Here is a 26,607-nt window from a genome sequence, read left to right on the forward strand (position 1 = left end):
TGATTATACTACTGTAAATGAGAGGAGAATCAGGCCTGACAAGAAAATAGGACCAATAGGACTACTTGGAATCATGAACACTATGTCTAGTCATGAGCATTTTCAGAGTCTGGTCCTAAGTTTTGTTTGTATTTTAAAATGTGTGGAGACTTTTTGTAGTCTTTATTTAATCCTGCTTACTGAGAGTTTTACCCAAGTAAGACTGAGGACCCCACACTCCCCTCCACTTGAGCACTTGAAAGGCCCTAAGCCCTGGGGTGAAAATCAGGGAATGCCAAGGGGAAAATGGTAGAGTATGTTCCCCCACCAGCACTGAACCACTTTTTTCCCCTCTGCAACCCTGCATTGGAGCCCAGCTCTGCACAGCCAATGCTCTGTTCATATACAGGAGAGCTGGCTGTGATGTATTGCAAAAAACAGATGGTATGTCTACACTGCAATGTAAGCCCAGCGTTTGAACTCAAGTTCAAGCCTAATCGCTCTTCTGTCTGCACACAAATTGTGCTAACCCAAGACTCAGAGCCAGGGTTCCAGAACCCCACAGGGGTGGAGGGTCCAAGCCCCAGCCTAGCTGGGAGCCATGTTTAAAGCCCCACTGGATGGAGCCCCACTGGACTCATGCTCTGGGATTCTGCCAAAAGTACCCCACGATTCCTCTGAACACTCAAGTTTGGTGGACGGTCAAGTTTTCCCACACTGCACCATGAACAAAGGACTAGAGCGGCCACATTATGCGAGGAAGTCTGGAATATAGCTGGTTGGACTCAGGCCTGCAAATGCAGTGTGGATGCTGGTGCCCCAGGTTGGGATACAAGGTTCAACAATTTCTAACCTGGGGTTACAAATGAGTGTAGATGCTTAAACCCTAGGTTAACAAACCCAGGGTCTGCTAACTTAAGTTCTTCTAACCCTAGGCTGACATTGCATTGCAGACATATCCAGAGTCTTTCTGTAGTTGAGGGGAGGTGCAGAAGGTTTCAGATCCAGTTGGTTCCCTCCTGCAGATCCTGGGCTGTGTTCCTTTTGGTCATTTCTCAAGTCCCCTCTGACTCCCCTCCCCAAAAGGAAAAATATAACAGAGTGGCAGCAGCTCAGGAGCTGTGGATCTGTGTGCCTTTTGTGGCACAGAGAAAAGAATTTGATCTTGAGTAAGGGCTATATTGGCCTAAAACTGTTACTCATTTAGGAGTGAGCTCTTGAATAGAGGTGGTGCTAGCCCAATGGTGGTCCGAAGCAGGAATATTTCTGACCCCCTCTCGCCAACAACACATACTAAAAAAGCAAATAGGGGGCTCCCTTGAGCTGCTTGGAGTGCTAAGCAATTGCTTACTCTGTTTATGCCTAGCGCTGACTCTGCTCTTGAATACATTTCATCGTACAGATTTCCTGTCTGCAAGCACATATATAGTAAAAATCTGAAAGCTTTTATTTATTTATTTATTTATTTGTAAAGGGCAGAAATCATTTGTCTAACATTTTTGTCTTACAGATACTTTGCCTTCCAAAGTTCTTAAGGGCCACCGCAGCAGTGTTACTTGTTTACTTTATCCACACAGTGAATCAGTCAGGTTTGATCCAAGCTGGCTGGTGTCAGGTGGCCAGGATTCTTGTGTGATCTGGTGGGATATATTTAAGGAGGAAATTTTGCATCAATTCACTCTGCAAGCTGGTCCAGTAATGAACCTGTTGTTATCACCAGAGAACTACAGAGTAAGTAAAGACAGAGTAAATGATGTTTTTTTTTAGAGGGTGGGGCGAGGTAACAATTTATTCATAATGATATAGTAATACTTTTATTTTATTTGTAACTTAATTCCCAGTTACTAACTACTTTATGTTTTGTGTGACGTTGGTTTCCTGTTTTGGGGTCTGATTTGCCACTGTTACATCAGTGCAGTTCCCATTAAGTCATCAACCTGGTGAACTGGAGTGTAGAATCAAGACTTTCCTTTCTGAATGTGGCATTTTTAGAGAGAACTAATTCTGAATAAATGTAATTGCCAGCGGGCACATAGATCATGATTCTCTTCTTGCTTATATATGCTGGTGTAAATCTGAAGTGGCTTCCGCTGAAGTCAATAGTTACGCTGGTGTAAAAACTGTGTGAGAGGAGAATCAGGCCAATAACAGTTATGTACAAATGTGTGGTGTTTGGTTATTTTGATACCTAGCAAATTTCTATTGGTGTTGTTCTCATGTCTAACTAGATGCTTTAGAAACTGTCTTTTACTTCAGAACGAATGATCAGCGCTAGTAATATTTAATTTCTAATATTCTTGTGCATCTTTGAAATGTACAGGGTTCACTACAGCAAACACTTACTTACATAAGAAGCCCCTGAAGTCCATGGAGCAAGGATTTTAGCCCTTAAAGGTCAAATAAACCTTAGTTCAAAAGGCCTGCGCAATAACGTGTTTACCAAGCAAGGTCCATTTATGGTGCATCTACACTCCACCTGGAGGTGTAATTTCCAGCTTGGGTAGACATATACGCGCTAGCTTTGTTCGAGCTAGCTAATTAAAAACAACAGGGTAGACATGATAGACTAGGTGGTGGTTCAGATAGGTGGTGGTTTAGGCTTGCCGCAGGAGTAAATACTAGGATATTGGGCAGAAATTACATGTACACAGAGTTTTAAGGCTTAACTGGTTCACAGGGCCTTGTGCTGGCCCTCTGCACCGCTAGGTGAAAATCACCCTTGTGGCAAAAGGTGGTAACATGATCTCTTAAGCCCTGTTTTCAGGGGCTGTGTTGGATTTACGTGGCACCTAGGCATTTTTCTGGTTCTTTGCACAGGGGTGAATTTTACCCTAGAGTGAATTCCACCCTGTGTCAGTAAGGATTACTTGTGGAAATAAAGCTTTTATAGGAACAGATCCACACAGTGAAAAATGCAATTATAACACTGACACACAATTTTATGTCAGGTGAATAGAGAATAGAAGTAATTTTTAATTTTTATTTCCAGGGAAAACCTCTATTATTAAGTATATTTGATTATATAGTTGCTCCTTTAATAGCCCACCTGTTGATGTATGTGATTTTTTTTAGGATTCAATTCACATGAATTGGATTGTACCTTTCCTTTGGAGATCAGATTTATAGTTAATCTGTTCAAACAATTTTGGGGATGCAAGCTGAAATGTAACACTAGTTTCTAAATGAATATATTTTGTGGCAGGGACTGTTTTTTTGTTTGTTTGTTTTTTAATAATAATTCAATTTTTTTGTTTTGTTTTGTTTTCTGTGTTTGTACAGTGCCTAGCACAATGGGCTCCCGGTCCAGGACTGGAGCTCATAGGTGCTACCACAATAAAAATAATTCAATTTTTATGATTATTTTTATTGATATGTTTTTGCAGCTAAACGGGCACAGGATTGTGTGCTGTATATGCAGTGATCATTCAGTCGCACTTCTACACCTTCAGGAGAGAGTATGTCTCTTACATGCCAGGAAGCATTTGTTTCCTGTGAAGATGATAAAATGGCACCTTGCTGAAAATCTGCTAATTGTTGGATGCGAAGATGATTCAGTTTATGTTTGGGAAATTGAAACAGGTAATGTGTTTTTTCTTGTTCAGCCCTCGCTAATTAGTTTTGTTTTAATCTATGATGTTTGGTACCCAGATCTGTAGTGAGGCCCTGCAAAGATAGTAACAGATTACCTTTATTAACTAGAAACTTCAAATTTTGTATTATAAATGAGCAAGAATTAAAGGCTTCATGTGATACAGAGTATGTCAATAATAAAATACAAGTGCTTGAGTCAGATCCTGACAAGCAGATGATTAGCTGATATTGCAGTACAGAGAAGTGAGCCGGATATTTCTGGAAGCTATAAATAAAAACATAAGTTATCTACTTTAATTATTAACAAGAGAGAAATTTACTGTCCTACCGATCTCAAATTATGTCATTACATTTTGCCTTCTTCAGCATACTCACAATCTTAGCAACCTTTTGAGTTAATTGATGATCAGTAATAATGGAAGATAATTAATTGCAACTCTCACAACTGTGTAGTTGGGAAAACTAACACTGAGTATTTCAGCTTAAATTGTGGATTCACAGGTGATTTTAGTAGAGTTACTGCTGATTAATAAGGATGGTAAATGTACTTATTTGAATGTTGAGACTTACAATTATTAGAAGCTTTAATGTTATTGAAAATTGCAATACAATGTTTATCTCTGCAAGTGAGAACACCTCTTGTGAAAAAAGGGAACATAATGAGTTTAGAAGACGTGATATACAGAATAGTAATACTAGAGGAAAATATAATGTTACAAAATTCACTATACAAAACTCAATTCACAACATTTATAAAGATATTTTGCTCTACAAACTAATATAACTAAGTCAATGGCTATCCTGAAAAAGTACCTATTTTAGACAAAGTTCCCTGTTTAAATGTGAAAAATACTAATATTCAATGAAGTACTTGGCAAAAAGCAGACTGCATAAATTATATACTACATGGATTTTAGTAAGCTATTTAATACAGTTGAGTAATGAGGATAGGAACTGCCAAGACATATGGTACTTATTTTTCCTCTGATATACTGAATCTTAAAAAAAAAAAAAAAGTTGGCTTAAGTTAAAATGAAGTTATTAGCATTTAAAATCTGTTGAAAACCATCATTTTTTCCAAAACCGGTATGATTTTTTCAAGTATGGAAGACATATTGTGCAAAAATATTTTTTCTAGGTTTTAAAAATGCTTCCAAATAACACCTTTTTGTTCAAAAGAAACAGAAAAGATGTTGTTCTTGAGGTGGAGAGCCACAGTGAGCTCAGGAGACTGTTCATGTTCATGTTTAAGAATGACAAAATAAAGTAGACTTTCTAGATGTTCACTGTAATTCTCTTTCAATCACAGCTACAATACTTTTTAGAATGAGTTTTACAAGGGATTATTTTATATCATGTGTTAATCACTTTGGATATTAAAAATAAAACAGCTGAGATGTTCTTAAAAACTGTTACTATGCATTCACAATATTTATTTTTCATACACATTTTTAGTATTTATTTGTTGCTATGGATCCATAATATGCAATCTGTGCTGTTGTTAATAAGTATTTGCAGGATACTCTGCAATAGCTTCTCAGGAGCTCTTATAGCATATAAATGAATATGAATTAGGGCTAAAGCTCACAACTCAGCTAAAACTGAAAGGGACTATTGACATGCTATTGGATTCTAAGGAAATTCAGACCCTATAGCATATCCATGAAATACTTAAAAATACTTTAAAACTGGAAATTAAACTAGAAGAACTATTTTAAGAGTGTAATTTAAACTCATACAAGGAAGAAAAGTCAGATTTGAAAGCACTAACACTACCCATTATACCTGTATGAAAGAGACCACAAAGCATTGGTTATTCATTCCATAGCAAGGGCTAAATTTTGTTAGAACTTATACTCGATGAAAATGAAGTGACTGCAGAAGGTATGTCAGAGCAGAACTCTGTTCTGCAATACCCAGTCACAAGAAGGTGGGACAAGGGGAAGGTTTTTAAATGTAACATTTTTAGTGCTTTATTTTGGATATCTATGAACAAAGATAATGGTGAAAACTGTGAAGCTTTAATTTATTATTGTTACATCCCACATTTAATGAAATTTGGTGCAAGAAGTTAGATCCCAAATTTATGAAGTTACATGACTTTTGCAGCCTTCAGTAATGTTCTTGCTTTTTTACTGATCATTTAAACTTAAGTAGAAATCGTGCTGATGGATCATAGGTGTTTCAAATTTTATGGGTCAAATTAATTAGGTAGTGAGTAATTCACTTTGTCATTTAAGAAATGAGACTCTGAGCTCTCTGTTGCAAGCACTCTGTGTGTGTAGCTCCTATTGAAGCTAATGGCCACTCCATGCCCCCTGCATGAAATATATTCCAGTGGAGAGGACTACCACGTAAGACTTATTTGCACAACGTAAGACTTATTTTGAGGGCTAACATGGGACTTAAACAGTGTATAGGCCTTCTATACAAAAAGAAGCATTTCACCTCCATGGCGTTTGCAGGATAAGGACCCAAGTGAATGTCAGTCATTTCTGTCCTAGGTTATGGAAATTAAGTAGTATGGATCAGATCATACTCAGCTGCTGTGTGTGGATGGGGACACAAAAGAGGGCCCTCTCCTGTTTGTAGCCCTGTGCAGCAGCCAGACATAAACGCAAGTCCCTGCACTCCTGATCCAGGAACGGTTCCCTCTTACCCACCACATAGGACTCAAACCCTAGATGGAGTGAAGAAGGTTGGAGAGGAGGCAGAGACTGGTACTGAATAGGCCAGGTACACCAGTGGGAATAGGCTGTATCATACTAAAGGATGGTGACTTCTGAGCATCCTGGTGTGCAAAGCAGTGTTACAGTACTACAGAGACCCTCTAAAAAGTCAGAACGTAATTTTGCCTTTCTTTCCTGGTACCTAAAGGAGATGTTGCCTATTTCACAATTAAATAGAAGGTACCATGATGCAATGGCCCACAAATATTATGGATTCATAAGGGGGACAAGAGGCACGATTTTTAAACCATAGACTATTTTAAATCACTGTTTTATATATTTTGTTGCTAGCGTCAAGAAGCAGGGTCTACTACTAAACCTGTGAGGAGTAGCTAGAAGTTAGCAAGGCAGTCATTATTTGTCATACTGATGGGTAGCTCTGAGTTTTTTCTGATTCATTTTGTGTCTGTAATTGAAATAGTACCTAGGATACCTAGGGAACTCCTCCTAGGATATACTGTAGTTGGTTAATATAAATTATATCTGTGCAACAGTAGAACATGGGAGGTTATGGCACTGATCCTTGAAATTGGTCTGACCTAAATCGAGAACTATGTAGATATGTCAGTGCCAGTCAGGAAGACAGAGGCATTGTCTAGGTCTTCATAGACCTATGTGAAAAGATGAATACAGCATCATCAGACAGAAATAAAGATTTGTCTATGGAAACAATGCAGACTTTAACTATGGGCTGCAAGTAATATATTTGTTGATTAGGTGAGCATAGTGAAACATATATTACCTATGGTCTAGGTGTGGCCTATATCACCCCATTGATTTAAGTGGGAGTTCTGCTTCACTGGCCAGAAGATGATTCTGTGTTTGAAAGAAGCTGTAGATTATTTGATGGGGACAGTTAATAATAATTGTTATTCTTTTGGCTGTTCAGTCAATTACGTGACTAATTTTTTACCTCTTAGGTTAAGTGAAATCCATGCTAGGAATCTAGTTTTATGTCAAACTTGTATATTACCATTTGCAGTAAAACAAAACAAAACTGTTATGTTATTTTTATATTAGAATTAATTAGTAACTGGGAAAGTTGCCAACCTGTAGCAATTCCAGGATGTGAACCAAGGAAATTCCAAGGGGTACTTGATGCAATTTTGTTGGTATAAATGTAGAGTAATTTATTTTACTTTCATGGAGACACTCTGAATTCACACCACTTCAGACAAGATTAGAACATGGCCCTCTGGGTCAGATTCTCCTCAGTTACATCAGTTCAACTCCAAACACAGGAAAATAATTGAGAGGAGACTTTGGCCCGCTATTTGTACATGGAAGCTTTCATTGTGCATGACTGTGGCTCCCCCAGCATTTTCCAGGGCATCAGGTGTGCTATCAGGCTCTTTTGAAAAACAAGCTGAAGTGTCGTCGTCCCCCCAGTTTTCAGATTCTTTTGGGAGGCTGTCCATAAATTACCTAATAAATTAGGGGCTGGGCAGGTCCATAATTTTGCATGTTTGTTTCAGTGTCTATGAGGGGTCTTGAAAATCACCAAAAAACGTGTTACATAATTTATGGATAGCCTTTTGTTAGCCTTTTATTAATGGATGTTCATGGGTTTAAAATGTACAGCACAACTAAATATCTTCAATTCAATCATTTTTAAGGCTCAGTCTGATGAATTAAATATTTCTGCTTGAGCTAGTGTGCTAAAGGTAATAGTGTGGCTGCCTCTGCCGGGGCAGCAGCTTGGGCTAGTCACACAAATACAGCTCCATACAAGGTCCTAATTATGCCCTTGATCCTCTGCCCATGCTGCTGCAGTCATGTTGCTATTTTTTAGGCGCTAGCTCTGAGCAGACCTAGTGCACGTATGTCTAACCAAGCTGGGAATTGCACCTCCTAGCTGCTGTGTAGACATATCCTGAGGCAGAAAAAATACGTATTTTATTTATATATACATAGATTTCCCCCCTTGGCCTATATTTGGCCCTACAGGTGACCAAATATAGACACAGCTATTGCTGCAGCTCTTCTATGATGGAGTATAAGATTCTTTTGTTAATAAATTAAAAACTGTATTAGTGTCCACCAGAGGTAGTATCTTGAACTGTGATGGGCAACCTTTATAAAACCTAGATAGGAAGACACAAAGGGACAAATCCTTAACTAGTGTAAATTGGTGTAGCTCCATGAAAGTCAATGGAGTTATGCCCATTTGCACTAGCCTAGGATTTAACCCAAAGGATCTTCTTTGTTGCAAACTCAGTGGGTCAAATTCATCCCTTGTTTTAACTCCACTGAGGTCATTAGTGACTCATTTTTGCCATTATTTCTCCCCCCCCCCCTTTTACAAGGTGAACTTGCATGTTTAACACCCTTCAACTGCAGCATGTCTGATAATCAACAGTCTGTCCCTTCTGCTTATGTATTTTGGGATAGTGCTGTTCTTTTGACTGTAAAAAGCAATGCATAGCATTAGAGAAATACTGGATAGTTGGTGGAAGGAAGGGCAAAGTTAAAAGAAGTATCTCATTTCTCAGCTATAGAAATGGCAGTGGAATCCTTAATTCTTGATCTTAGCAGATGATGGTTCTTCAAATTGCTTACCTGCATTGGTTGTAATTTCTCTTGTTAAACCTTGAGTTCTTTTTACTTTCAGCAGCTCTGAAGGACACATTCCCCTTTATTTCATTTGGAAATATCTGTCATTTCTCTCTCTCTGTCTGAGATGGACTCATTCATCCATTTCTGCCACTTAATTCATTCTATCAAAGTACTTCTTAGTTTTATACAAAATGGTGCTGCAGATACTTAGTGTACAGTGTGGCTGGCTGATCACTTTCACTCATCATGGCAGCAGAGAGCTTCTGATTTTGCTCCAACTTATCAAGGAAGAAGCAGCATAATGTATACCTTCATGTCACTGCTTCCTCCTGATAACATGGAGGGAAAGCAAGCTATGCATGTAGAGGTCAAAAGTGGCTGGTATGAGTTGGTGAGAGAGAGAAAGTGGCATCATCCTTTGTGTCCCGTCCAGCCCCACCACCATTGATCCTGCAGTAGCTTTCTGTTAGTTTCTGTCTCCATAATTTTGGGAGAGCATGTCATGGGCCAGGGGGTGCAGGAGTGGGAAGTTATATGCTAGGATTTTCCATGGCAAATGCATACCTTAATTATACACACACAATTATAAAACTGAGCTACAAGATGAATATCCAGCTTTGGGGCTTATCCCAGCATTCAGGTAGCTTCACTAGCATCCCTATGCAGTTATATCACTTGCAGCCTCTCTTTACTATGTGCCAGGGGCTGTTTTTATAAGGTATGTGGGGATGTACCCCTGCTGCCTCTATCAGTATTTGAGTATTTTTGAATACTGGTGGTTAGTACAATCAGTAGCTCTACAAGTCACTGAACAGTAAATGACTTTTCTGCTTTATGAACAAAAAACTATCTTTTTATAAAAGTTACATGTAGGAAATGACACTGTTCACATGTGCACCCTGAAGAAACCCACACAAAATAATATGGAAGCCATACATTATAATCTTTGACGTGTATAGTTAAGGTCAACGCTGGTAATGTTTCACATTTTAATCAAATTTGTAATAAATGTTTGTTATTTTTATTTTTCCAAGACACCAAATGTTGCAAAGGTCTGTTAAATTGATAAGATACTTTTTCAAAATGCATAATTCCAGAACTGGTTCTGTGTACTTGAATTGTTTTCTGTAATCCAGTCCCAGCTTTCTTTTATTGTGGATCTTAAAGATTCAAAAAGTACATTGGGGTAGTCATTACAATGGCATATACAAGGTATTTTCCAAACCTCTATGTGCCCTAAGACAAATATGAAAATCAATAACAAATTTCATTCTAATTGTAAAAAATAAATATTTTCTGCACTTAAAATCTACTTTAACAAGAAAATTGGTTCAGTTATCTATATTGCTTTTATCGTTTCCCGAGCAGTTGGTATCTTTCTGGGGGACTATGAAATGAGGTAAATATCAACATGATAAGAACTACAGTAATAAAAGCAATTTACATTTTTTTCCTGTGGAGACCATTCTTTTCTATGTCAGTTAGTTAATACTCAGTGATGTCTAGGACCCATCTGAGTCCATTAAGGGTACATCTATACTGCAATTAAAAACTTGCAGCTGGCTTCCACCCCTCAGAACTCTACAATGCAATTAAACAGCCCCGCAGCCCAAGCTCTGCAAGCCTCAGTCAGCTGGCATGGGCCAGCTAGGGTTTTTAATTGCAACGTACACATACCCTTAAAGAACATGTGTTTATGATGAACTTCTGGCTGTCAGAGGAATTTTTTTTTCCAACCTATGTTAAGGGGAAGAGTTTACTTTTCAGGTAGTACTGGATTTGTTAATAACAGTAGGAGCATTAAGAAAGTAATTGAATTATCCAGGCTTTTGGGAAGAAGAAACTTGAACACTTTAGCTTATAATTTATATCTTATATAACTTGTTCAAAATATTTAGATAGATTAATTTATCCAAGTATCATTACTTTTTAATACAAGATATAGATTTTCCACATTAGATTACCTGTCTGTTTAGGAATTATAGAAATCATAGGGATCCTGTTGCATAATCTGTGGATCAGTGGACAACATTCTTGATTTCACACTGTTTCCACAAAATATGCACTGTTAGAAAAGATTTGTTCATAATATGAAAGATAGTTCACATGCAATATTTTAATATGCATTGATATCAAGTGAAATATTTGTTAGCTTTATGAATTGATTTTCTTTCTTTGATTCATTTGTTTGTGGTTCCTTATCTTTGATTGATGTGTTAGTATTCTGTACTTTTAATTACATATAGAGTATTTGAAGGAATTAAAAAAAATCAGTCACTAATAAAGGAAATAATTGTATTATTTGCACACAACATTGAACAGTTAAGGGAAAAACCCAGAAAAGTACATAAAGCAAAGTATAGGAAAATGTAAATAGATAATTTCACAGAAAAATAAAATTGTTAAAGGAACAGAAAGGTTGCAAACTCAAGAACTCAAAGTGAGGCGATGCCATCATTAAGGCTGCCTGTGCGACCTTAGTTCAGTCCCCCTCTGCATATGCATAATGTTAGGTTTTAATTGTATGATAATATACTACTATTTTCACAGGACCACTGCCTTATTCAGTGATTTGAAAGTGTTTTTAAATTCACCAATGGTATTTGAGTCAGCTCTCAGAGACTCTCCTTGCAACCCCAACTGCTATATTCCATGCCGATTTTTGAACTGACAGAGCCACCACGTGCTTGTATAATGCCGACAGACTCCAGTCGTTTTCAGACAGGATCAAACCTGGGACCTCGGGAGCTTAGTGCATGAGCCTCTACTACATGAGCTAAAAACCAACTGGCTGTTAGCTAAGGCTGTAGAGAAAACTCATTAATCTTGCTCTCTCTCTGTAAGTGATCTCATTGCCACTAGATGGGACAGAACACCACACCCAGGAGGTGTGTGGGTTACACTTGCTTTAAAATGATCCTCCTTTTTTGTCTGGATACATTTCTCGGAGTAATTTTGTCTTTTCTGTAACCATCACACTGCTTATAGCAGTGCCTTTTGATCTCTCTTGTGAGAACCACAGATGCATTGCCTCATCAAAATCAGCAGCAGCAGCTTTATGTACAATACACCTACTTTTTACTGCTCTGCTGTCTTTGGCTTCTTTTGCAAATTGCTCTATTTTTTCCTAAGGGGGACTTATTGGTTGATTTCCTGATACCATATTCTACTACTATGTTGCTGAAGCTAACATCATTGTCGAGTTTTTTTTAATATTTCTAGCATTGTGTCAATTGAAAGTGTGACACATTTGTGCCCTTGCTTGCCATTTTGCTTAGTCATACAGTTTTGTTGCTGTTGTTGTTTTTTGTCTCTGCTGCTGTCTGATTATATTCTTCTGGTTCCGAATGAGGTGTGCAGTTGACTAGTCAGTTTGTAACTCTGGTGTTCGTATCTCTAAGGTTCTACTGTACTTAGCATTATATGGCACTTTATATCTTCTAAGCACAGCACCGAGTGACTTCAGTTGCAGCTGTGAAAAGGCCCTGGGGCTCAAGTTGGGCACTCATAAAATGAAAAAACTCAATTAGTGGTTCTGTGTGAAAAGCTGAGTTTAAGTGAAGAGCCCGGCATCACGTAGGAACTTTGTGCCAGAGGCAGGGATAGCATCCAGTTTGCCACAATAGCATTCAAGTGCCTTAACCATGAGACCATCCTTTCTTCTCTTGAAGTCCCCTGCCTCATTAACTATACACCTTGGAACTTCTCCAACACATGAGGGAGGCAGACAAAAGCTTCCTTCAGTAAACAACCCTGGTTCATCTCCAGAATGCTGTTCTACGGAAAAAACAATGTGTGTTCATGTAATTAAAGTATGTATCATAATGCATATGCCCAAGAGGTCTGAATTAAAATAGTACAACAAACCTTAATTCTGGCATTCCTAAGTTCTGAATACTCGACTTTGCAACCTTAGCATTCTGTCAGCATAGTTTTTGGTGTATAATTTTATAATTATACACCAAAAATTGTAATATATTTTTTATTTTTATTTTAATTTTAAAAATAAACTGAACACCCCCCCCACAGAAATTCCATCATGTAGAATCAAAACTACCTCTACAGGTGTCATAATCAGAAATGGAATATTTATATAAATGGCACAGATCTCTGTGACTTGCGCTAGCAGAGTGACTGATAGAAACAGTATATTGTTATCTTCTATTTAGACCAGCCACTGAAGGAGAATGAGACACAGAGATTGCCAGTGGGTTTCACAAATATTGCTGACAATAGAGGAATGTTGAAACTCAGGAATTTTGGGGTCAATTATTCATAGAATCCTAGAATATCAGGGTTGGAAGGGACCTCAGGAGATCATCTAGTCCAACCCCCTGCTCAAAGCAGGACCAATCCCCAACTAAATTATCCCAGCTATGGCTTTGTCAAGCCTGACCTTAAAAACCTCTAAGGAAGGAGATTCCACCACCTCCCTACGTAACCCATTCCAGTGCTTCACCACCCTCCTAGTGAAAAAGTTTTTCCTAAAATCCAACCTAAGCCACGCCCACTGCAACTTGAGACCATTACTTCTTGTTCTGTCATCTGCTACCACTGAGAACAGCCTAGATCCATCCTCTTTGGAACCCCCTTTCAGGTAGTTGAAAGCAGCTATCAAATCCCCCCTCATTCTTCTCTTCTGCAGACTAAATAATCCCAGTCCCCTCAGCCTCTCCTCATAAATCATGTGCTCCAGCCTCCTAATAATTTTTGTTGCCTGCCAAGTTGCTCCAAGTTCAAGTTGCTGCTCCAGAGCCTGGAGACACTAGAGCTTCTCAATAGAACAGTTGTACAATTTTTTTTAACATGGGCAAAACCATGTCTTTTTCCCTAATGTGACCCATTTTTGCAGAGTTTCTAAGAATAGTCAGCCCAAGGTAGACATCTGGCATGGAAAATTTCAGCCCGAGGGTTAAAATTTGGCAAAGTTGTAAAAGCAACCGCAAACAGGTTCTTTTTGTTTGTGGTTTTTATTTTTTTAAGAGACAAATTGGGCAGGTGCCACTAAAGTACAGGTGCCACTATCAGCTCCGCTTATAATAAAATATATTTCTGTGATCATAACAAAACATAAAGCGTGTTATTATATAAGAACCGAAAAAAGGATGCTGTGAAATGTAGAAATATTTTCTGCAAATGTTAGTGCTACCTTTGAAAATATATACTGTAATGTAAAAGCTTTTCTATTTCACAAATATCCTAGTGCTAGCTTAGTTAAAACGTTTTATCATATTGGCCGGCAAACGGTTGGAACATTTTCAAACACTATATTCAAGATTTTTTTTTTCAGGCAGTTATGTGTGAGAAACCATGTGTACCAGAAGGGGGTGTGGTTGCAGATGGTGGATATGTGTGTGTGCTTGGAGCTGGGGAATCTTCTCGTTTGTCCTCCCATTTTAAGCTTATCCTAACCAACTTTTGAAGCAATAAACTGGTATTAAGCTGCACTTTGCTATAAAAGTTTGTATTTTGTTCCTGACAAATATTCTCTGTATATTTTGACAGTACAGCATAGTGCACAATTTGTATAATCAGAAGAGTGGGAATCGGGGTGCAGGCCATTAGTGGAACAAGAAATGTCCTTTTCTGGATCTTGTTTACTTGTTAGAAATGTGTTTTATGACACAATTTAGTTCACTATAAGGGACAAGAAATGCTTTTCCAAAATATTTGTATGTCACCTCTGGTGAGGATGAATTAGTGCTGTGCAGAGAGGGAATTACCTCCTTCAATGGCATCATCCCAAACTTCCCTTTCGCCGGGAGGAAGAGTCCCTGCCTGCACATCACCAATATCTTTTTCAGGGGAAAAATGCAGTTTCTCCACTGATGGCAAATTCCTGAGCTGCTCTAGTTTCTGTTTATCATTTGCAATGTCATGGAGTAGGAGTTCTTATAATACAGCTTTAGTGCTGAGGCTATACCTTATCCCAACCCGAACACAAGTGTGGCAGCCACTGGGCATTCAGTGCAGCAGGTGGCAGACCACAAGAACAACTTTTATGATCATGCAGAGAATAGAGGCCCTTAATAGTGCTCAGTTCTTCATAGCCCCAAGGAAACGTCTGATTGTGGCATTTTGGTTTGAGGCTAAATCCTAACAGTCACAGGCCTCCAGGGTCCCAGTCTGTCTAGAATCTGTTATTTACATTGTTTAATGAGGTGTTTGCATTGGACAATTTTGCTCTCAAGTAACTGGTGTGGGGATACCTGAGCTTGAATAATACGAAATATAATTTTTTACCAATATACGGATTCTTTTTTCCAGAAAAAAAATCAAAATGTTTTGTTTCGGGTTAACCCAAATTAAACATTTTGGTTTGTTGAAACGTATCAAAATGTTTCAGTGTGGGAATGCAGAAACGTTTTGTTCAGAAATGACAAAACGAAACAGTTCAACGTTTCCAAATTGAAATAGTTTTAACTCATCATTTTGTGAATTTTTTTCATTTTTGACTTTCTATCGCAGTTCAGTATGAAAATGCATTTTGCCATACTGGAATTTCCTGTGGGATGGGAATTTCAACCAGATGTAAAAGAAACTATGTAAGAACCTCAAAATAACTGGGGGGTGAGCGGGGGATAGAATATAATCAACAAAATGTGGCCCTCTAGCCCACTAGTTAGTATATGGCTGACTCCAATGAGGGTGAAAAAACTCAGCTGTCAGACTAGTTTGCAGTGTGGGGAAAATTCCTGTGGTGTTGGCTGTAGTCCTGAGTATGCCATCAAGCACAGTTGAAATGGCAACCTCATTCTATCCAGGATCTCAAATATAGTTGTTCTATCACAAAACCCAACACCATTTGGGGGGGGGGGTGAGTATATAGGAGGATCTTTGCTCCAAGAAGTGTAAATGCACTCCCGGCCGCTGGTGGCACCATATCTCCTCTGAAAGGGGTGTGGCATGGGCCAATTACAAATCCATCAGTCCATCTCCAGGCAACTCAGCAGATAGGAAGAAGGACTGACTTTTGCCTGATGCTTCCTCCCATGGTTGACCAAATTACACTCCCATTGCCTTATTCAGTGCCCACTGAAGTGAATGGAAGGACTGCTGTTCATTTCAGTGGGTATTGGATTAGGAATTTTCCCAGTTGTTTATGGTTTTGAGACAAATAACAGGAAGAGATAAATGAAATAAACTAGTGATTTAAAATGTAGGTACATCATTCACATGCACTGAGTTGAAGCCGATTCTTTAGCAAAGTATCTGGAAGTGAGTGGAATACATTTCAGGAAAACTTGAAAGTGAAATTATTTCTTTTTAATCCAGTAGTCACTTCTTTATAGCAGTCTTCAAAAATATTTTCTCAAAAATAATAGTATCGTTAACCTGACCAATCCTCTGACTAATAAAAATGGTGATGATGTAGCTTTTCATAAAGCAATCCCCATTTAACTAGATTGACAATCTATCTAGATTTAGAGAGAAGTTAGCAATTAAAACCCTTATAAAACCAAGTTTAAGATCTCTTCCAGTGCCCATGAGGAAATAATTTGGGAGATATTAATGAAAGTCTCAGCAGTATATCAAGGTAAACCCACCTATTAATTGACTATATTTCTATGCCTAGGTAATTGTCAAATGCAATTATAATTCCATCACTGTGACCCTTTTGTCCTTGCAAATTTTAGTAATTTACAGTCTCCCTCGGTCTCTCTCTCTCTTTCTCTTTTTTTTTTTTTTTTTCATTTTCCCTCTCTCCCCCTCTCTGTCTCCCTTCAGGTCATCGGTCAGAATTAGATTTGAGTGGGAGAGTATGGCCTAGCTGATAAATCCTGCAGTTGCTTTTTAAATGCTGGGGGCTATGGTGTAGCTAGGGTCAAGGTCATAGTGGTCACAGCCTTTTTTTAAATGCATTCTGTATAGCCTAAAGGTCTGGGCTGCTACAAAGCTCAGTTGTGAGTTGCTTAATGTATCTGGTAGCTTTTTAATGGAATATATATATATATAAAAATTACATGTTCTTTTTTCTAGCTACTTTACATGCTGCAATAAAACACATTTGGAAGCAAAATATCTATTCATAGTTCATATAGTTTGTATAAAGTTCATTTAAAATACTTTTTCTAGTTAACTAAGTTTGATACCTCTAGGGTCCCATGCCCCTGGTCAGAAATCCAAGTCAATTTATATATTTGCTGGAGTAAGATGCAGTAACTGTGAAATGGTTTTGTTAGGAAGGGGCACCAGGTCGATCTCTATGCAGTTCATGTGAACAAGGCAATGAACTTCATCTGTAACTGATGATAAATGATAAATCTTCAAAAGTGCCAAGTGGCCAAGTTCCATGATAGATGTTACTTGATTGAAATGGATATCCAGTTGTTTTAGTGAACTCTGATTACAGATTTTTGGATAATAAACAAAGATCTAAATTTGTTATAAAGTAACTCTTTAGTGTTATGTTTTGTCTTAGAGAAGAATATATTAATAGCTTTGGTCATGTAACGTTTTCAAATAGATGCTAGTATTTTCAAATAAAATGAGATATGGCAAATACTGATCTTTTTTCTAAACCACTCTCTAGTTTGTGTAAAATTTCTCCACCTCTTTAATTTTAGTTCAGCTATCCCCAGGATTCAAAATTTAAGAAGTCAGAGTCCCTCTCACACACTCACTGCCCTCTTCCTCCAATCATCTCATTTGAGGATCATAGAAACAATGTAAAATTAGTAACTACATTATGTGTATAACCTATTGAAAGATTTATTTTAATGTTAAAGATGAAGTTTTCATTCAAATGATCTCCATAAATGCCCTCAACAAAATTTGCTTAAGAATCTGCTGGCCCACACAAAAAGACAAGACACGCTTTATTTTCATCCATATCGCCTATGAATTTTAACATCAGAATCCAAAACTATGATATTTCTACATCATATCACATGGAACTTTATCATCTATTGTAGCATACCAAATAAGTAATTAACAGCTGATAAAGCTATGGCTCAAATACTGTTAAGTGTCCTGTTGCATCACTAGGAGGAGTTAATTGAGGGCTGAAAGGCTTACATCTCCCCTGAAGGGAGTTTTTCATATTTGAAAAAGGCTCTAGTGATTTAGCCGTTCTGTTCTTCAAGGGTAGTGGTTTGACCTTCAACATTAATAGTCAGGTCAGAAACCATGTGGGGTGAGGTCTTGATTTTTGTCATGCTTGGTTGGTAAGAGTGTGTGTTTTAAGAGCTGTGCTTCTTTGTAGAGAAGGAAAAACCTGCAGGGAGGTAGTTAGCACAGTTTTGCATTATTGAACCAATACAAGATAACTTCTTGGGCCCAGAGCACTAGAGTTCTGGGAAGACGCAATGCAACATTAAACAATTTCATTTTTTCTGCTATAGATAGTCATTCTTTAAGAAAGCAGTTTAGCCCAGAAAGTCAAACTGTTGTAGAGGTGAAATACAACACAAAAGATAAAGTGCAGGAAGAAGATGGAAAGTTAACGACTTAATGCAGTTCCTCTGCATATTTTATACTATGCTTGAATCCATTTCAAAAAGAGAAAACTGACTAGTATATGTTAAAAAACAAACAACCTATTAGCATATGTTGAAAATATGAGCAACTCAAAATAGCTCATAAATGTGAATATACAGTACCTGATTCTTTGTGGAATCACATAAGTTCTGACAGCCATTTTGTTAAAATTTGCCATTCTTTTGCAGTTTTCATGATATACCATGTTTTTTGCTTGCAAACCTGAATTCAGTCCCTAGCTTGCAGTAGATAATTTAAATGGTTATCTGGCTGTGTAAATTTGATTGTGACATAGTTCAATAAGTATTTAGTGATATAGAGTAGTAAAAGCTACTGGAGCTTTGACAAATTCCTGAGTGTCAGAAAAAAAGGGCAGTGTCATCTTCTGTCCAAGCCAAGGAACTTGTGGTCTCCAGGAAGACCTATTCTCTGCATTCTCCAGCCCCCAGACACCCAGCTCCCAATGGGATCCAAACCCCAAATAAATCCGTTTTACTCTATATAAAGCTTATACAGGGTAAACTCATGAATTGTCCACCCTCTATAACATTGATAGAGAGAGATGCACAGCTGTTTGCTCCCCAAGGTATTAATCACTTACTTTGGGTTTACTAATAAACAAAAGTGATTTTATTAAGTATAAAAAGTAGGATTTAAATGATTTTAAGTAATAACAGACAGAACAAAGTAAGTTACCAAGCAAAGTAAAACAAAACACAAGTCTAAGCCTAATACGTTAAGAAACCAAATACAGGAAAATTTCACCCTCAGAGATGTTCCAATAAGCTTCTTTCACAAACTAGACTCCTTCCTTGTCTGGGCCCAATCCTTTCCCCTGGTACAGTTCTTGTTAGTTCCAGCTCAGGTGGTAACTAATGGTTTTCTCATAACTGCAGCTCCCTTTGTTCTGTTCCACCCCCTTTTATAGCTTTGGCAGAAGGTGGGAACCTTTTGTCTCTCCGGGTCTCCAAACCTCCTTCTAAATGGAAAAGCACCAGGTTTAAGATGGATTCCAGTACCAGGTGATGTGGTCACATGTCCTGTAAGACCTCATTACCCGCTGGCTGGCACACAGGTATACAGGAAGGCTTACAAGTAAACAGAGCCTTTTACTACCAATTGTCCTAGTTAATGGGAGCAATCAAGATTCCAAGCCACCATTAATGGCCCACACTTTGCATAGTTACAATAGGACTTGAGAGTAATACTTCATATTTCTAGCTTCAGCTACAAGAATGATACAATCATACAAATAGGATGAACACATAGTAGATTATAAGCTTTGTAATGATACCTTACAAGAGACCTTTTGCATAAAGCATATTCCAGTTACATCATATTCACACTTATAAACATATTTCCATAAAACATATGGAGTGCAACATCACAACTATATTCATTCTACATACATATCCCTCTACTCCATACACACTCGTGCGCACACACACATCCCATCATGCTCAAGGGCAATTCAGCTGTCACATCCCCCAGGCCAGCCCCCAGGCAACAAGAGGGAAAGGACATATGACCATAGGCTCTAGATTTCATAGGTAGAACCCAGGAGAAGGATGAGTTTTCCCAGCATTAAGTGGAAGCCTCACTTTCCTGCCTGTTAGCTCTTATATCTATCTCTCCTTTCTCTGGGCAAAAAACTCCCAGTGTCCCAATTCTTCAAGTAATTGGCTCCCACATGGGCCCTTCAAGTTTCCCACAACACCCTTGGTTCTCTCTCAATAAGTGATAAGCTGCTACCCCTGTTTCCTCCTATGGAGTTTTTTCTCCTCCCACCCCATCTTCAGGTACAGGGATGCAGCCTCCACTCAACCAGCACAGCCTAGCTCTACTTCTGGACCTGCTGGCCCAGGGGAAATTTCACCCCAGTGAGAAGGGTTTTACCATGATCAAGGTCTTTCCATGGGGGTGAAACAATTCCTGGGCAGTCTGCCTGTGGGTCCAGAGCTGGGCTGTTCTGGGTAGGGGGAGGCTGAAGGCAGTAGGATAGGTCATTTCTGGTGCCCCCTTCTGAAGACTCCTGTGATAAGTGGGGAGCTGAGTCCTGGGGAAAAGTGTGGGATGGGGGATGAGGGAGGCAGCAGCACATTGTGGGGTGGAGCTGGAGGAGGAAACGGAAGGCACCTCTAGGGGAGATAGAAGTAGGAGCAAAAGATTGAGCGGCAAGGGCAAACAGGTGGGCAAGAGCAGCACATGAGGCTTACAGGGGGCAAGTTCATTCCAGAGGAGCTGATTTCAATGGGAAATAGGTATCCAACCTGCGAATGTGCTTTTGTAAATTCCACTTGGCATCTGTCTGCATCTTTGGGCATCTAAATCCCTTTGTAAATTTTACCCTTAATGTGACACACTCTGGGCCTCAGTTCCCCATTTGTAAAATGGGGCGATGCGGATATATTAATTGTTATAATGCCTTGGAGTCCCAGTCATGGACCAGGATCCCATTGTGCTAGGTGCAGAACAAACACAGAACAAAAGACAGGTCCTGCCCCAAAGAGCTTGTAATCTAAGTACAAGACAAAATTTAACCAATGGAGGCAGACTGACTGATGGGGGAATACCAGGCAACAATCAGACAAATATTGGTCAGCATGGTAAACCATGGTCTCCCTGCACCAGAGGCCTAAGGGTTGTCCACTTTTTTGTTGGCTTTATGGCAGAGGAGAGTTTTAAGGAGAAATTTGACAGACGATAATGAGTGAGTCTGTGGATGTTTACAGGGAGCTCCTCCCAAGTGTGATGAGCAACATGGGAGAAAGTGTGAAGGTGATTGTTTTGAAAATGTAACAAGTGGGCAATGGAGGCTGGCCTTCTGGCCTGGTTGGAGGCAGGAGGCAGCCTTTCGATACTGAGTAAGAGAGAATTCCCTACGTCTCAGGGTGTTGTGAAGATGAATGCATTAATGTTTGAGAAGTGCTCGGACTCTACAGTGATGGGACCCACGTGAGCACATAATTGAACAGACAGCTTAGCTTGAGGTGTTCGTACATAGCCTGATCATTGGGCTGTTCTTATCCTGGATCTTGGGAACGTTGCCATCCTTGCTGAGCTAGATAACCAGTACCCGTGATGGACTCTGGCTTTGGCAGCTTGTGGGAAGGGACTTAACTACTTACTTTTGAAAATAAATTATTGCGCCTGAGACTGATCTGTATTGGTAGTAACCCCACTGAAATCAATGGAGTCATACTGAGAGGAGAGCAGAATCAGGCCTTTGACTTCCCATTGCCTGGAATTTAAAGAAAGGCTCCATTGGCCAATCTAAGACATGGAGAAGATATTATATTTGATGAAAGGGGAGGGTGGGTTTTCAAAGAAATAAAATTTCAGACAAAATGAATTTAGTTTTTTTAAAAACACCTTATGAGATCCCTCAATCCCTGTCCAATATTTTTTTTACCAGCTGTTACTGATAGGACGTCTGTGTTACATACTTTTATTTGGTAGCAGTGAAAGAGAAAATTTGTGTTGGATAACTGCAGGCTACAAAAAATTCAGACCCAGAAACAAAAACCATTTCACATCAAATGGTTAGTACTTTTAAAATACCTTATGTCCTTCATCTCTGACATTTATTGGAAACTTGCAATTTCTATCAGTATTTCTTGTGATTTCTGCTTAGATGGGAAATACGTGGCATATACAAGAACCTTAGTTTAAACTACTTATGTAAATACTATATAATATAATTTGCATTTAGAACAAGTCAATTTTTATCCAAGATCAGTTTAAACATATACTTAGTACAGCTCACAAAAAAAGTACAATCATAGAAATATAACAAGCCTCTTTAGGTCATGAATACTCATGTTATTTTTTGTTTATTTGTGAGGTTTTAAAATTTATTTTGCATACGAAAGCTGGTTGAATTATGTGTTGCAAATAATGAGCCAAATTTACAGATTCACAGCGCCTGCATTATGCTGCTCTGGCAATGCAAAGCAGCAGTAAATCAGGCTTACTTGTCCCAATATGCCAGGTCTATGATGCTTTAATGCCAAAGGAGTAGCACAATGCAGCCAGACAATGAATCTGAATATTTGGTGCCAATACCGCCATTTTTTCTGTGTGTGCAAATAGTTCACAATTTGATCAATGTCCAATTACTTTTGCATGCCTGGACTCATGGTCTGAGTATCACGTGTATGGCTATAAAGGGGATTTTTAGTCCTCTAGGTGTGTAATTAAAGTCAAAGTCCAGCCCTTTTAGATAGTTGAGGCATTTTGGGGGTTTTTTTTGGACCTAACTTAAAAATATATTAAAAGCCAAATATCACTTACCTAACACATGTGAGCCATCTAATTGATCTGAAATCAGTAGAGGCATATGTGTGAATAAGGTTACCAATATCAATACCATTAGTGGTCCAAGATACCATGCAAAGCTTTTATTCTCTTGTATCATCTCTGGTTCCTGACAATGTTCCATCTATTTGTATAATCTAGGCAATTATCAATTGGAAGAATAAAATGGGAAAGGAGGTAATAGTAAATTAAGTGGTCACCTTTAAGAAATAATCATTTATAGGTGCCACACAGTGGTATCTGAGATGACTGCAGGTTTTCCTTAAGCTTAAAGAAGAAAATACCGATGGTAACTGTGGTTAGAGCAGGCAAATGTTGAGTTTTAATGGTTAATACTCTAGCCAGAAGGGATTGTGGGTAGAAATAAAGTGAGAATAAAGAGGAAAATGGAAAATAAGATTAAGGAAAAACACAAGAAAGAAAAGGCAAGAGAAGAGACAAAGAATATGTATCATCTGGGGAAACAGAATTCTTGTCAATCTCTGCTTCCAGTTATAACAATCCAGGCACTGAGCCAGATTCCCTTGAGCCATGCAGATAGTAATATTAAAGCCAAATCTCTGGATCCAAACTGTCATAATCCTGACTATAACACCACTTTTTCAACTAGTAATGTTTATGAATTAAAAAGTCGAATATAGAGAAAAGAAGTTACTTGGGAATCTGGAAGAAAAGTTTATAGATTCCTCTTGTTGTTTGTAACCTAGAACACTAGAGGACAGCACTAAAATATGCCATAAGTGTTTATTATTGATTACAAGGTTCATAATAAATATAGTAAATACAGGTTTTGTTGTTAAAGAATAACACATGACACATTGATCTCACTGTGTAAAGTGAAAGGTAGAATGAAATGTTTTGAACACAGTAAGGCAAATAATATTTTTCTCTCCAGTTTTATATAGTGCATGCTTTGAAAAGGCCTTCAAAATGCTTTCATACATTGTACAATACATAATAAGTTCCATACATTCTGTGCCTGACAAAGTTGCAGCAAAGATTTTTGAGAATAAATTTATATCTCGTTAAATTAGGGCAAAATAAAAGTTAGTGTATTCTATTAATAACTAATGTGATTGCTGAAAATCTGCTGTAATTTTTATCTAAAATAACACTTCATTTTTAAAAACTTCACAAGCTCTTCTATTCTGTTTCCTAGGGACTCTAGAACGACATGAAACAGATGAAATGGCAAAAGCAATTCTTACTTCCTGTGAAGATTCAGAGTATTTAGTGACTGATTCTATACTTCCAGTCTCTCAAGATACACAAAAGCATAAAAATGCAGGATACAAATCCTCCAGCACTTACAAACGTGGCACAGTGTCCCACAATCTTACCCACACAGAAAAATCTTCAGCAAAGGTAAGAGTGAATGAGTAGAATATTAGTTGGTAGAAACTGATAGTGGTCCAAATGACTGCACCATCTCTCTCTGTGGGAAAGAATCCAAGAAGGGACCAGGAAACTCAAGATTTGTTGTGAAGTTTCCTTCATATTTTAATAGTGAAGGGTATGGGGGAAGGAGGTGGTGGCATTAGCCCCAACTCACAGAACAGAGAGGGGTGAAACCCACTTTCACCCATGGGGAAAACCCACAGAGGGCAAGGGCACTTGCACAGAGGCCCAGTGTCTGCACACTACTTTCCCTTTCACATCATGATAGGATGACTCTCACTATAGTTCTGCTCCCATACATTCCTATTGTCACTTGTTCCAGAACACCCCTTCTCAGGTGTTTCAGGAAGTTGAACAGAGATTTTATGCATATCTTTTTCCAGTACCATCTGCCCATCACAATGAATGTGTATTCACTGCATTCTTCACATATAGTATCCTAAATACAAGGCCTCTGTGTGTGGTGAGTGTTCATGGTCATGACTTTTTTAAAAAAAATAATGGACTTTGGGAATTCCATTCTTGACAGTAGAACAGAGCAGGTCATAACTGCTACTCCTCACCAATGAATGTAGACCGAAAATGTGTTCCTCAATAGTGGGCAGGAAGAGGAACACACAATATATGGAAAATAGACAGCCAAATGGTCTCCGTACTTCTGCTGAACTTCCTGTCTTTATGACTTGCAGTGCCTGGAAACCTTTTGTCCATAACTGGGAAGTTCTGTCTGAAAAAGGACAGCAGAATCAGGGCCTATCTCATTAATTTTTTGGACTTTTTATTTAATATACTTATACATTTAAATGTACAGTTCAGTTTAGACTGGTGCCTGGCAAACTCATTGTATTTATCTTTGACCTTTGACTGACCTCAGTCTGATGTCTAAAGTTCCTTTTGGTGCCATTTGCTGAAAAGTCTTATTAGAGCATAATCCTGCTGAGCATCTTGCAGGGCAGATGGTGCACTAGTAGGCTATTGACACAGAATCTGATTCTCACTATTGTATTATCAGAAAGAATGGCTTTTTCCTACATTATTTTTAGAATAAATAAAACAGAAACAAGTAGTATTAGGAATTAACAGTGAAGCTTGATTTTTTTTTCTAATGCATTTTAACTTAGTAAATTTAACTGAGTGGTCAGAAGAAAAATTACTGTCCCTTGTATAAAAAACCGTGATTTTGAGCTGATTATGAAATGGGTATCTTAACTAGCACATTGTGGCTGATTGCAATATATGATCATTTGATAGCTTTATTATTCAGAGCTGATGGAGATGAAATAGTACAGTAGTTCTATAAACATGTTTCTTAAGCAATCACTTATCAGTTCTGTAGTGTCCCATTTTTTCACAGTTTATTTTTGATGGTCAGCAATAAATTGCATTTCTGTTGTCCACTTGTAAATCTATTATTGAAAAGGAAATTATTGATGGTTTCTCCAAGTCTGCCAAAAAAGCTTGATTTGTATTGTTTGTTCCTGATGTGTATTAAATGTAGATATCGTGGCTTGCATTTTTCCTCTGAGATTCACAAATGGAAGGGACTCCCCACCCATGAAAACCCCTCACACAACAAACTTGTCTTGTCACTTCTGCAGCACTTCCACCCTTCCTCCAGACAGCACAGAGGATGGTCTGCATATATGGTTTGGGAAGTGCTGGAGACTGCCTAGGGCTGGGTATGGGGTGGGTACACTAGAGGGCAGACATGACTAAGGAGATCCCCTGGCAATGCAACTCCAGAAAACCACTGAGAGCCACAGGGGGCCAGAGAGGGTACAGAACCTCTTATTGCTGACCCTCATGGGGAAAGAAATTCAACAGATTTGGGGCAGGACCAATGTCTTTTTCTGTGTTGGGGATGAGGTGATGCAGCGGATCTCCATGAGGACGCAGCAGAATGTTTCCTCGCAGAGAGCCTCCTCTTTTGGGTTATATTTTGGGAGATGATGATCTGGCCCCCTATCTTTAAAATAATTAATTACTTGTTATAAAATATCCCTGTAATGGTATTTTTTTTTAATGTAGGAGTCTTTAATTCTTCATAGTGTTCACACTTGTCACATCAATTCATAACAATGTTTTAAAATAATCTTAGATTGCAGTCTACAAATAAACGTTACGGGTGAAATCCTGATCCCATTGAAATCAGTGGGAGTTTTGACATTGACTTCAGTGGAGCAAGGACTTCTCCCCACATTTCTGTCAGATTAACATGAAAACCGCAGAACACGAATATCTGAATGGCAAATGTGATCTTTAACAGGTCTGGGTGTGGTCATGATTTCTTAAATTGCCTGTTTGACAAACTATTCTTGAGAGATCTACTGGCAATGCCAAGTTTTTAATAATACGCCAGTTTTTACCAGCAAATAGTGAATAGGACATATTCTGTTTTCACCTTTTTCTAAAATATATTTAATTATCAGTATTCCAGTTTACATTTTGCCTCCATCTTTTAGCATGAAAATGTGTGAGATAGGCTCCAATTCAAAAGATGGGTACGAAGAATCGTGAAAACTGGAAAAGCAGGAGTCCAATCCTGTTTGCCTTATTC

General features: G+C 38.4%; 1 protein-coding gene across 7 annotated transcripts in view; it reads left to right on the forward strand.

Moving 5' to 3' along the window:
* WDR72 (WD repeat domain 72) overlaps nucleotides 1–26,607 on the forward strand; it is a 218,629-nt gene that overhangs the window by 31,530 nt on the left and 160,492 nt on the right. For all 7 annotated transcript variants that reach the window (XR_012153995.2, XM_073303832.2, XM_073303831.2 and 4 more), the window contains 3 exons: nucleotides 1,490–1,710; nucleotides 3,363–3,558; nucleotides 23,812–24,017. Coding sequence is in view for 6 of the 7 variants with exons in the window: in XM_073303832.2 (XP_073159933.1) it covers nucleotides 1,490–1,710; nucleotides 3,363–3,558; nucleotides 23,812–24,017 (623 nt within the window). In the remaining variant the exon portion in view is untranslated. The remainder of the gene's footprint in view (nucleotides 1–1,489; nucleotides 1,711–3,362; nucleotides 3,559–23,811; nucleotides 24,018–26,607) is intronic.

The sequence above is a fragment of the Lepidochelys kempii genome, chromosome 10 (genome assembly GCF_965140285.1).
Source record: "Lepidochelys kempii isolate rLepKem1 chromosome 10, rLepKem1.hap1, whole genome shotgun sequence".
Classification (NCBI taxonomy): domain Eukaryota; kingdom Metazoa; phylum Chordata; order Testudines; family Cheloniidae; genus Lepidochelys; species Lepidochelys kempii.